We start from the raw sequence: 12,445 nt of genomic DNA on the forward strand, positions 1-12,445 counted from the left end.
TGCGAGGGGGAAAAAAGTGTCGGTTAAGCGGAACACCACTTGATTAGTCCTACGCCGTACAATCTTGCACTGACGTCATGCAGTAGTCGGCGGGATACCAAACGGCGAACGACATGCAGCGAAGCGTCGACGTCCATGACTTTGGTAGCGACAAGACACTTTGTTGGTCAAGTGCGATTGTCTCGGCCTTCTGCTCACCTCGATGTGGCCGCTCTTGACTTAAAGAAAGTGACGACTGATGTAAGGTCAGGGCGAGCAGAGTGAAGGAAGCTGCTCAGCGTCTGCGTACTGCGATGGCGGCGAGCCCGAGGATAGGAAATTAAGCATAGGCAAACTTAAAGCACTACGCAGTGAATAATTCATTTCAATTTATTTAGGTGTTCTTGATGCCCCTTGAATTTGACTCAGTTTAAAATGTTAGCAGGGTATGGCACCCTTTTTAGGTGCAGTTTGCTGCTAAATGAATCGCGTGGCACCCCTGGTTGCCAGTGTACGTTCAGTACATATACACAGATGATGGGCAGCAACATCATGGAAAAAGCACATTTCGAATTGCCTTGTTTCTCTCGCGCCCGGCTTCTACAACGCTCTCCAAGATGGAGCTGTTTTCTGTTTTGTTCGCTCTGATCGCTCTTGTTGCCTTTTCTTCCGCTCATCCAGCCGAGACTCACAGCATATACTCCAGCCTCCATCGCAAGCGAGCTTTGGACGGCTACTTCGTTGTAGACCAGGCGGAGGGAGACGAGTTAGGCTGCAGCGACAAACAAATCGACACGCTTTACACGGCTGTGATTGAGGCCAAGACCTTGGCCCGAAGTGCTTCAGATGCACTCGCAAAGCCAGAGTCTACGGGCTCTAAGTCATTCCTCAAGTGGTTTGGCAGTACGTTAATTGAACTTCATCACCAGCAACCAATACGCTAACTCGCCAAAGAGGAAAACGCCAACGATGCCATGAGAACAGCAATCAAAGCGAACAACTACGACCCCGTCGCAAACGTACAGCCGCCACGGGAACGCAACCGCATCCACGACGCCAACATGGCCGCGCTCAGCCCGACGGGGCTCACGTTCGTGTGCATCCCCTACGACTTCGCAATCTGCGGGCCGGGGGCTGTTGCCATCGCCTTCCAGACCGGATCCATCTCGGACAACACGGGTCCCCTAGTCACGTTGTGTCCTCCGTTTTTCAGCAGAATTACATGGCAGAATATGGTCGACGATTGGCGGACGTCTGGGTGGGATAAGACTGGAAAGGTTCTGCTCACGTCGGGATTTTCCTTGCTACATGAGTTGCAACATATTCCTCAAGTCACTGGGGCTGAAAGAAGGTGTACCGACGTCGACAATTACGCCCCGGCACCAAATGATGTGACCAAGGCGTGCTATCACCCTTACTGGTATGTATTCTGTGCATAAGCATAGTGGTTGAATGTCTTGCTAATACGACAACAGCTGTGAACACATTGATGATAAGGACAAGGTGCAAAACGCACAGAATATGGCGTACTATGCATTAGATACTGTTGTAAACCCTTGAGACTTTCCCTGAAGAGATACCCCTGGATAAGAATAGATAGCGGTGTTAAGGTCCTGTGATGATACCCAGTTCACGTGCTCATCTCCGTCGCAAGACCTGTGTTAGTGTACCATAAAGTGTTGACCATAAAGTATTGCCCAACAGTGAGACCCTAGATAATGTGTTACCTGCATTCGATACCATAGCATCAGACCCAATGCTGTCGGCTTTGGGCTTCATTACCGTTCTTTCGTTTGATTGCGGAGCATTGTGACTCGCGAGAGTTATGGCCCTGACGAAGGGGTCGTCCAGCCGCGCTGGTCGCAATAGCCCAAGCATTTTGAGGCTGAAGACGGAAGTTAACATCTTCCCAGTGCACTTTGGATTTAGACTTGCCCGCCCTGGGAGGACTCCCGTTGGTTAGCTTAGATTAACAAACATAATGATTACGAGAGAGTGCCCGACGCAGAGCCTCTGGGTCCACAACCGCGATAATTCCTGCCGCACGCTACACCAGCTGTACGATCGGAATCCGGTTCCCGATTGCCAACACTTGTAGTGACGTTATTTCCCCATTGCTTGTTGTCTCTTCTGTGGGGTAATTCGGATCAACTCAGTGGAACCGCGTATGGCTTCTTGTCGCTTTCGGTGATCCCTGGCTAGACCAATCAGAGCTTTCAGTGTCCGAACCTCATTCCGCGTTCTCGCTTTAGGAGTTGCGGACATCTCGGCAGGACACAAAGATCATCGTTACTATAACGATTAGGGGTAATGTTGAAAAAAGTAGAAATATGATGTCTGCCCATCGCAAATTCTCCGGGTTGCAAGACCAGTCAACCACCTCCTCACCACTTTCCTAGCTCAAACCTCCACCGACGACTCAGCATGTCGTATCCAGTCGTTCCCGTCTCTGCGTGCGCCGACGCCAACATCCCCATACCATCGCTCTACGGGGCCGAGATACTCTCCTTGACAGCGGTCCCAGTGCTGAACTACACCCAGACTGCATCGCAGGACTACAACTACAACCACCCCACCATCAAAGCCGAGGGCGTCGACTTCTGCAACATCACGATCACGTACACCCACCCCGGCCAGGATGACAGTCTCGGTGTCGAGACCTGGCTGCCTTTGAGCACCTGGAACGGCCGCATCCAGTCCGTCGGCGGCGGGGGCTGGATTGCGGGCCGCTTCTTCCTCTCGTATCAGGCCATGACTGGCGCTGTTGCCGAGGGCTATGTTGCCTCAAGCATTGACGCCGGGCTTCGGGATAAGAGTGGTCAGGCCGCGTACACTCCGGACGAGTGGGCGATGGTCTCAGAGGGGAATGTCAACTTGTACAACCTCCAAAATTTTGGATCCGTGGCCCTCCATGACCAGGTGAGTTGCAACTGATTCCCGGTCACACGACAAACATTGACACCCTCGGGTGTGTGGACGTACCTTGCTAATTCTGCCAGTCCATCATCGTGAAGGCCCTCACCGAGAACCTCTACGGCCAGAAGCACGAATACGCGTACTGGAGCGGCTGCTCTCAAGGTGGCCGGCAGGGGATGATGCTAGCCCAGCGATATCCCGACGCGTACGATGGCATCGCCGCCTCCGCCCCGGCGATCTACTGGAACGAGTTCTTCTCGGCGTCTATCTGGGCGCAGACCCTCATGAACTCCCGGGGAGAGTTTCCCGAGGGCTGCGAATTCGACTACATCACGACCGCCGCCATAGCAGAGTGCGATCCCGTCGATGGCTTCGTCGACGGTCTTGTCTCCGATGAGTCGGCGTGCAAATTTGACCCAATGACTCTAGTGGGACAGCAGTTCAATTGCTCCGGCAAGACATCCACGATCAGCGAGACGGCCGCGGTAGTCGCCGCGTCGACCTGGGCCGGTCCGCGCACTCCGGAAGGAGACTTCCTCTGGTACGGCCCGAACCTGGATGCTCGTCTCTCCGGCGATGCATCTGGCGGAGCGCAGACTTCGGACCTGGGTTATGCCCAGACCGCCTGCAGCAACGGCACCTGCGAGGGCGCGCCCGCTGGGTTTGGCGACAAATGGATCCCCCTCTTCGTGCAGAAGAACTCATCTGCATCCTGGAAAGACTTGACCCCCGAGAACCTCCCCGGCTTCTTCAGAGAGTCCATCCGCGAGTTCAACTCTATCATTGGGACTGCTGATGCAGACTTGTCTGGATTCCGTGCGTCTGGTGGGAAACTCATGACCTACCATGGCACTGTAAGTCGATCCTGTCAACGTCATTCAAATGCATACTAACTGTCTCCGATCCAGGCCGACGGTCTTATTCCACTGAAGCAGACGACGCACTATTACAAGGAAGTCCTGAAGCTGGACACCAAGGCTCAGGACTTTTACCGTGTCTTCGAGGTTCCTGGGTTGGCCCATTGCGCTGGGGGTGTGGGAGGGCAGCCAACTGCCATGTGGGGTGCTCTCGTTGCCTGGGTTGAGCAGGGAAAGGCTCCAGACTCACTTCCTTTGCAACGGAAGGATGAGAAGGGCGACAATGAGGAGCGCTTGCTCTGCCCGTACCCTCAGCGGTCCCGCCTGGCCTCGGCTTCGGGGGGCAACACCACAGTCGGTGCTCAGTGGCAGTGTGTTGAGGCCTAAGTACCTCGTAGTCTCATAATCAGAGCACTCAGCAGCGCATATTCTTTTCAAATCTGTCGTTATTCTTTTCGTCGGGCTTTATTGTGCAGACGGTGGGAGAGATCGAGTGCTAGATCTTTAGGGTCGGCTTGAAATTGTCTCCTCGAGTGTTTGTATATAAGAATGGCCCTTTTAACATTGAATCTCGCCTCTTGAGGCCGGCGTGAGGTGGGATTGAATTTATTAAATAGATATAAGGCGTGTACCAACGGACTTGGTGCTGGTTGAGCGCAGATTTCGACACCCTCGGCATCGTGGGTCAACTAGTTAGGGCTTGATCCGCTGACACGGTCAATGTGACCTATATGATTTAACAGGACAAACCCGCAATGCTTCCTCTGTGGCAGCTTATACGGGGCTGCCCTAGTATGAACACGGATGGCTCCCGTTGACGCCATCCTGTGAAGGGATGTGATCAGATAACGCCAGCCACTGTTGTCCTGCTGTGATAGGGCGGAAGTTCCAACTTATCGTGAAGTCGGAGATCTGACGGGGTTTAGCGGTCGTCTCGGAATCTTTGTCGTCGAGTTATTAATACCTCAACCGATCTTGTCGCGGCTGACCCGGGTCTTCGGTAGAGGATCGTACCGTTGGCTGTACATTGACCCGATCACCTGACATAAATGGAGTCTTCAAACAGGGCATTGAATCATGCTTGGTTAGTCAACTTCATACAGAAGAGAAGAAAATCACGATGCAAAAGCCCACACACCACATATTCTTCAGCAGGTCGGAGCCTTTTACCTTAAATGCGGAGGCTTTTACTTGAAATGGAGACCCTCCAACTCAACCTTGGCTTGGGTTTAAAACGTGACGATGCAGAACCCAATCGCGAGCGAGCGACAGGCATGTTTTATCCTCGGTTTTCACCCCGCATTCGCCCCCGCATCGCGTCGATCCCGAGCCCCGACCAATGCCCTGTTTGCCCGCCATGTCTTCAAAAGGCCATGTATCCCGCGGGATTCACCTCTGCTTCCCCCGCAACACACCCAAAATCGTACGTTTGTCTGTCCATCCTCACCCCGACCCCCGGCCGGCCAGATTGATTGTGGCAACCCCCCACCACTCACGGCAATGGTGATTACTTTCCGGCGGAAGGAGACAAGACAGTGAGTACCGAATGCGGCAGGTTTCGGATGACACTCGGACACTCTTGAGAGAGAGGCAGAGAGAGAGACGAAGAGATCGGGGGCCCGCCGGGGGCTAGAGCTACATGAAGCCCCGACGCTGCTGCGACGCCTGCCGCCGGCGTCACCGCAAATGCGTCGTGCAACCCGGCGCGACGGGATGCGGCGCCTGCGTCGAGGCGGACTTGGAGTGTCACTTTGATACCACATTACGCTTTAAGCATGCACCCGGCAGCTCGAGGAAAAGTGCCTCTGTCGGCGATAAGGCCCAGAAGCTGGAGCAGCAGAGAGGTGTGACTTGACTTTCCTTTCCTGGACATCTTTCCCATCACAGACATTCTCTTGCAATTTATACACATTGTCAACCCCTTAGCTTCCTTCTCAAACCTTCACATCGCTCCTTTTCGTTACACCAGGGGCTTATTCTATGTTCAGCCAGACGTAAGAGCGAGGCAAGTCGAGCAGTAGAGGAGACCGGGACCGAAGCCTCCTCGTCACCAGCCACCCAGTCTACCCAGGCGGCCGCGAGGAGTGGTAGCATCGGATCTCACGCGTCACCGCACGGCTCAGCGTCCTTCGAGAGCCAGCAACTTACTTTTTCCTTCTCTCCTCCTGCGGGATCGAGGCTTGGCGAGGCGCCTGCTCAAAGGTTCACCGGCCACGGGTCGCACGGTGATGGGAATGCACCCATCGGGTTCATGTTGAACAGGGGCCCGCCGGCTGAGCCTCCACACCGATCAAGCTTTGCTTCTAGCCCGGGCTATCTCGATTCTATCCGCGATGGCCTGACCTCCGAGTCTGGGGGATGGAATCCCGGCGAGGTCCAACCCCAGCTACAGATATCGTATCTCCTAGGGGACTCTCCGTCGACTCAGGGCGGATCTGCGCCGCGTGAACGGACTGAGAGTCTTATATCAGATGTTGAGGTGCGACCACAACCTACGGACCCCGAACACTGCGGCTTTACCGGACGTCAGGCATACCTGTTCCGCACATACATCATGAGGATAGCTCCTTCGGTAGGCTTCACTTACGTGGTCTCTGATGATTAATCATCCCGTCTAATCTCACTCCACACAGATTGATGCATGTCACGATGCCCGCCCGTTCACCCTCGACGTCCCTCGCCTAGCTCTCAGCACACCAATCCTCCTCAACGGCATTTTCGCTCTGGCAAGCCGTTTTGACACACAAGCTGACGATAACGCCGAAAAGACTGATCTCGAGAGCACCTACTACCACAACCGATGCATCGAGTTGCTCATCGAAGCCTTCTCGCAACCACCCGAGACCTGGGACTCTACCCTCCTGACGGCCGTCGTCATCATGCGCCTATACGAGGAGTACGACAACGAGACGGACTCACATTACCACCATCTACGCGGGACCCGCAATCTGCTGAATCATGACGCGATTGCAAGGTTTGTCACGCAGGGCGGGCTTGCGGAAGCGGCAAGCTGGGTGCATTTGAGGCAGGCGCTGTATGTATTCTTGGTCCGCCGAACACCGATCGAGATCTGCCTGGAGAACTTCGAGAGGTCTTCCACGTTTAGGATGAATGACGACACGGCGCACGCGAATCGGATAGTGTACCTCTTCGCGAAGGTGTTGAAGCTGTTCTTCCCTGATGATGGCACGGGATTCCTGGCAAGCAGCACCGCCGCTTGGGAGGAGCTTCAGGGTGAAGTGGAGGCTTGGTATCGGGACAAGCCGGTCTCATTTCGCCCGCTGTTCTATGACCGGCCGGATCTAGCGAGGGGAAAACCGTTTCCGGTGTTGTGGATGAGTGCATGTCCAGGTGAGTTGGAGCTGAGGCCCTGGTCGCAAGACCTGGACGCATTTGACGATAAGAACGATCACTGACGTCGGCGTTTAGCAACCGTTGGTTTGGGATACTACTATGCCTCAAAAGCCATTTTCAGGTTTCAAGACTACAACAGTTCGAACTCAATGGTCGGTTTCGAGGGCACAAAGAAGCGGCTGGACAGCGAGGTAAGCCACTTGTGCTGCACGGCTGGCAGGAATTTCAAGCTGACTTTCTGTAATCTCAAGCGCGAGATAACCTTCTACTTGTGTATTCTAATGGGGTTGGCACTTTCAAACGAGGCGGTGAATGCGTATTATCTCCCAGCGCATATGCTGTCTCTCTGTAAGTTCCAATGGTCCGAGGCATAAAAGATTCCTATGGCATGCTAACAACGGCGCAGGCGGACACCTTATACGACATCCACTGGAGAGGGAACACACGATAAAGTACTTGGCACAGGTGAGGAACATCGTGCAATGGAAAACGGGGGCGTTGGTCAAGACATTGAAAGAGCAATGGGCCGAGCTTGACAGTTTCTAATCAAAATGATTCAAATTCATCCGCGTGGCTATGCAATTTGGTCGTGGCGTCACCCCGACAAGACACTGTGACACACATGCAGTGCTTCCTTTCTTCACGGTTCCATACTGTCTTGAAGAATCAAATGCCGTCATTGAAGCTATAGTGCTTGTCCCACCGCTGTTTCTCGTTAGCACCGGCTCGTAGCGAAGGGTCGAATGAAAGAACTCACCGTGTCCCAGGGACGGCTCTTATCGACGAATCTGAGATCTGTGCCGAGTCTAATGCGCCCTTCAGGGTCAAAGTTCTTCGTTGAAGCGTGAATCTTGGGCTTCGGTCAGCAAACAGTGAAGTGACATGAGTGCTGCAAGCCAACTTACCATGTGCGCTGTGTGGAAAACAACATCACCAGCCTCATAAGCCGAGACAAGCCACTTCTTGCCATACCTGCGCCCAAAGTCCGCAGGTCCATCGCAGAGGAATCCTGTGGTCATCATGTTCGCATTGAACGCATTCCTCGTCTCCTCATCACTCATGCCCTTCGCCTTGGCCTGGGCCGTGAACTCGTTCTCAATCTCCTCGCCGAGCTTCTCGCCGTCTTGCATGTAAATCAAGCCTCCACCCTGGAGCCGGACATCGCCCATGGGAACCCACGCAGTAACGGAGGTTGGTTCGCCGTAGCGCATGAACGACTGGTCGTAGTGGACTCCGATAGCCTTATTCCCGGGGGTGTTGTTCCTCAAGAGCGACCTCTTGACGGGGAGTGTGTTGTCGCCCCAACCCGTAAACTTGGCCACAAAGTCGCGGAGGGCCGGGTGGTTACAGAAGCCCTGCACCTTTCCGTCTTCAGACCCTGCATACCAGTCTTCCGTGTGTGCCTTCAGGGCCTGGTCGGCGAAGATGGCGGACCGGTCCGTCTCTCCAGGCCGCGAGTTCTTTACGCTTCCAGCGCCAATGCCGGGGTAGTCGCCGGGTGATTTCGCATCGTCAAAGATGCCGTCGCGTGGGGATGTCCCGGGCTTGATGACGCCTGATGGCTCGAGGGATTTGAAGTAGGCTTCGCGAGCGGCGAGGACGTCCTCCCGAGGGAGGATGCCCTTGAGAAGAAGGTAGCCGTTTTCACGGTAGCGTTCGCGGAGGACCTCGAGGTCTTCTGTTGGGTATGAGGGGATGAGCTGGTCTACTTCGTTGGGTGAGAGGAGGTCGTCGTTGACATGGAGTTGGACGCCGGCGATTGTGGGAGGGCCGGCTGGCGCGGGAGGCTCTGCATGCGGCATGGTGAGTATTTGCTGCTACCCGTTTGTTGCTCGCAATGAACGGCGATGTCTTATTGGATGTTCTGGGAGAGAAGGGCGCGGGCGACGATGTGAACGATGATGAAAGCAAAGAAACTTGGACAGAAACGAACACTCCTATCAATCCATCGTGAAAAGACCCTTTAAATAAGTATTCTACCAGGCGCCGGGCATCGACACCCGGCGAATTCAAGAATAGCCATTCCCGCCCAAAATTGACGCCGCGTGCTTTTCTTGGCCATAGGGCGCGGTCCACGAATCTCCTTGAAGAGAAAAGTAATCCGCGGGGTAAAAGCAGAGCATCCGCCTCCCACCCGGCGAATAATTGCCTAATTGGGATAGCTCTGACAGCTGTGGCTTGGAATTCTTCCCGTTCTCCCCATATTTCCCCCGCATTTTCAGGCATTTTGCGGCGAATGTCCCACGCTTGACGTTATCTGATCCCCACCCCTATTGATTTGCGATCAGCTACGTGGGATGGCAAATGTGAGATTGCCGAGAGGGACGAATGGTTTTCCAGGGTCATGCGGGTGTGCTAGGTCAGTAAGCGGCGTGGAATGCGTCTGATCTCCACTGGTTGGGAAGAGGGTTGGAACGTGTGTCGTGCCGGCGGGATTGCCGGGACGGATTGGGAAGGCACTCGCCGGGTGACGGAATCGACCGTCACTGTTCCGGCGGAATTGATAACTCTTCATCGCCGTCGCCGTAGACTACCATAATCAACCATAGTTCTTGGAAGAGAGAATCTGTTTGAAGAGTGAACCTGTTACGGCATGAATCTTGGCACTGCGCATGACCTTGTAAGAATATGATGATAGGCTTAGTCACGTCGGACAGAAGTCCGAGCATACTGTATTGCGCTCAACGTGAGTAAAAGTAGTGAGTTTGAGAATAGGCCCAGCCGTGGATACTAGTTTCGAGTTTTGGTTCAGACATCGCATTCAAGATATGCAACACGGTTCTTTTGGCTTACCGAGGAAAGTCTCAAGAGAGGACTATTGATTAGTTTTCCAACTTCTCCGAGCTACTAGCACTGATATCGGTCTTTAAGGCTGTTCAGCAGCTTATTAACATTCTTCTGCAAGGCAAACTCGAATCCTGGCAGTCTATTACTCGCTTTTGTGACCGGGAACAAAATGAAGCGTGATAATGCGCTTGCTCAACTGCAGGAGAGTACCATTAAACGTGTCTTATGGTCATTTTCAAGACTGGCAGGGACCTTTGTCTGATTGTCTTGATAAATTAAACTTGAGCTTGACATCCAATTTGTATCCATCGCACAATGAACATGCGAGTCTTGCGCTGTAGAATTTCAGTCGAGTCAGGAGACGGACAGATATCGCGAGCTATAAATGTGTATCAGCAAGAAACCAATGGATTTTCTCAACCTGATATTTAGCCGTATCTCTTCAAGTTGCAGAGGGAAATAAGTCAAATACGTGTACCCCGAGGTTCCAACGCTTCCCAGTAAGATTGGTGTCAAGTACTGGCATTACCTGGGGCATATAAGTGGCTCAGACACTGCAAGGCCAGATAGAACTTCATACGCTCCAAGTATATTCATGATGGTAAATCTTTAAAAGTGATTAAGGAGATTTACACGGCGATCCCAGCCCACTTCCTCTAACGATTTCTTTGGCCATAGAGATTTCTCGATCCCTAGGCCGTTATCCAGTCTGTCCTAACCCACGTAAATGTCTTCGTTGTAATCAAACATGCAAAATGTTAAAAAGCGGGAACTAAGACATGTGTTAAGACTGTAACAGCCGATGGGATATGAAATGACTAGGAATCTTTTTAGGACATTAGCTCAAGCCTGTTGTCCCTCCGTCGCATTTATAAGTATAAAGCAAACACGCCAACATGTAAATGCGAGCGTATATTCCTTTCCTCATTCTGCTTTTTCACAAAGACCAACAACGCATTTCCCACCTGCTTATCATCATGCAAATTGCCGCATACCTAGTTGTGTTTGCCTCTTTGGCCATCACGTTGGCCACAGAGTTGCCGTCAAAGGTCGAGCAAAGGGCACCTCACCCAGTTTTGGCTGCACGCGAGGTTTGCTGTACATTCCCGGCTGGGAGCGATCGTTGCGTGAGTCTTGTACGATAAAATTGCGAGTAATTCGGCAGCTTACAAACCACAGACCTGCAAAGCCAACAGCCGCGCAGTCAGTTAATTTACCTTGGCTCACCCACTGCCTTGTGGTAATGCTAATCCTGCCGCAGGACTGTGATAAAGGAATCTGCATCTAAAGTTTGTGCGCGACACAGCGGTGGAAGCTTTGCTTCTTTAGGGGACGGCTTCTGTACCAGGCCGAGTATGTCTTCTGCACAAGTTGTCTGTGGCCATGTAGTTGGAATATTTGGGACGATTGCTGTTCATCGAAGCAGCTCATCCGTACTAATTACGGGACTGAACATGAAAGATGCTTCAAATGTTTCCTAATTTAAGCGCATCGAATTGACACCAATTATTCTCGCAAAACCCTGCAAAGCTCGGTGAAATCATTGCTGTACATTGCTTTAGGTTGTCCTCGAGGTTGTCCTCGAGGTTGTCCTCGAGGTTGTCCTCCAGCAATACTAGGCAAAGATGGTGATTCGCACTTATCGCAATTAAACAACGTACTTATATATCCTCCATTCACACAACAGTATAGCCGCGGTTTTTTTTAAAAAAAAAAAAAAGTTTGGTACGGGTTTTGATGTAGGGTGGCGGGACATCAATCACAGGTTGAAGACAGGAATGTGACACAGGAGATACATAGGAGATCGGGCAATTCATTGATACCAGTACTCCAAAGGCAAATGATAAAAATGACCAACGTTCTTCTTACGAAAGTTATTATATACACCAAGATGCAGTAGCTTTAGCTGGCATTAGGCACTTGTGCCTTGAACAGCCACACATGGAATAATCGTGGGATAGCCCACATCCCGGGGGTTGTGTTACAGCACAGAATTTAGCAGCTGCTAACGTGCATATCCTCCCGTCTTCCATCACAAGCGAAACCCCACGACTTCCAAAGCGGCAGCTATCGTCGCTATGCATCTTTGGGCCTATCCGATCCATATCATTGGCCTTCCTAGGATGATTTCGAATCCTACCACGCAGTGTATGTCTCCCCAGGCTCACTAAAGCACTGTAACCCCCCGGATTCTCAATTCAACTACCTCTGGACCGTATTAGAAGCCTTCGCGACGACTCTAAGCAGAGCCTCATGTTCAAAATCAACAACACACGATCCGAAGTCATCGTTCTGCCTCACGTGCCAACAAAGTTCGTCCTGCGGATACGATGACCTCGGTGCCAAGTCGGGATGTGTTCCTATCTGCCCCACTGAGTTGAAGTCTTGGCAATACGACTGAATGGAGACGCTGGAGCCTTCACATGCTGGGAATTTCCCCCTTTCCCTCGTGTCTCCCAGAACCTGAAAACAGTGCTCAAATATCAAAAAAGAAGGACTTCAGTTGAGAGTCATCTTCTCCCTGCTGACAAGTGAGATCTTCGGACAAGATG

General features: G+C 52.4%; 4 protein-coding genes across 4 annotated transcripts; 3 read left to right on the forward strand and 1 right to left on the reverse strand.

Moving 5' to 3' along the window:
* Positions 1-596: 596 nt before the first annotated feature.
* On the forward strand, positions 597-1,539 carry CGCA056_v003466 (uncharacterized protein; the record flags this gene model as incomplete). Its single annotated transcript, XM_037318723.1, has 3 exons — positions 597-882; positions 934-1,399; positions 1,455-1,539. 3 exons carry the CDS (start codon positions 597-599, stop codon positions 1,537-1,539), a joined length of 837 nt encoding a protein of 278 aa, XP_037183093.1.
* Positions 1,540-2,403: 864 nt separating this feature from the next.
* On the forward strand, positions 2,404-4,139 carry CGCA056_v003467 (putative feruloyl esterase; the record flags this gene model as incomplete). Its single annotated transcript, XM_037318724.1, has 3 exons — positions 2,404-2,898; positions 2,979-3,749; positions 3,804-4,139. The coding sequence occupies 3 exons, from the start codon at positions 2,404-2,406 to the stop codon at positions 4,137-4,139; spliced, it is 1,602 nt and encodes a 533-aa protein (XP_037183094.1).
* Positions 4,140-6,306: 2,167 nt separating this feature from the next.
* On the forward strand, positions 6,307-7,652 carry CGCA056_v003468 (uncharacterized protein; the record flags this gene model as incomplete). Its single annotated transcript, XM_037318725.1, has 5 exons — positions 6,307-6,324; positions 6,386-7,103; positions 7,182-7,297; positions 7,358-7,454; positions 7,513-7,652. 5 exons carry the CDS (start codon positions 6,307-6,309, stop codon positions 7,650-7,652), a joined length of 1,089 nt encoding a protein of 362 aa, XP_037183095.1.
* A 120-nt stretch (positions 7,653-7,772) lies between these two features.
* On the reverse strand, positions 7,773-8,908 carry CGCA056_v003469 (uncharacterized protein; the record flags this gene model as incomplete). The annotated part of the gene is made up of 3 exons (XM_037318726.1): positions 7,773-7,811; positions 7,864-7,956; positions 8,012-8,908. The coding sequence occupies 3 exons, from the start codon at positions 8,906-8,908 to the stop codon at positions 7,773-7,775; spliced, it is 1,029 nt and encodes a 342-aa protein (XP_037183096.1).
* Between the last annotated feature and the right edge of the window lie 3,537 nt (positions 8,909-12,445).

The sequence above is a fragment of the Colletotrichum aenigma genome, assembly GCF_013390185.1.
Source record: "Colletotrichum aenigma strain Cg56 chromosome Unknown KSG_Cg56_contig02, whole genome shotgun sequence".
Lineage (NCBI taxonomy): Eukaryota > Fungi > Ascomycota > Sordariomycetes > Glomerellales > Glomerellaceae > Colletotrichum > Colletotrichum aenigma.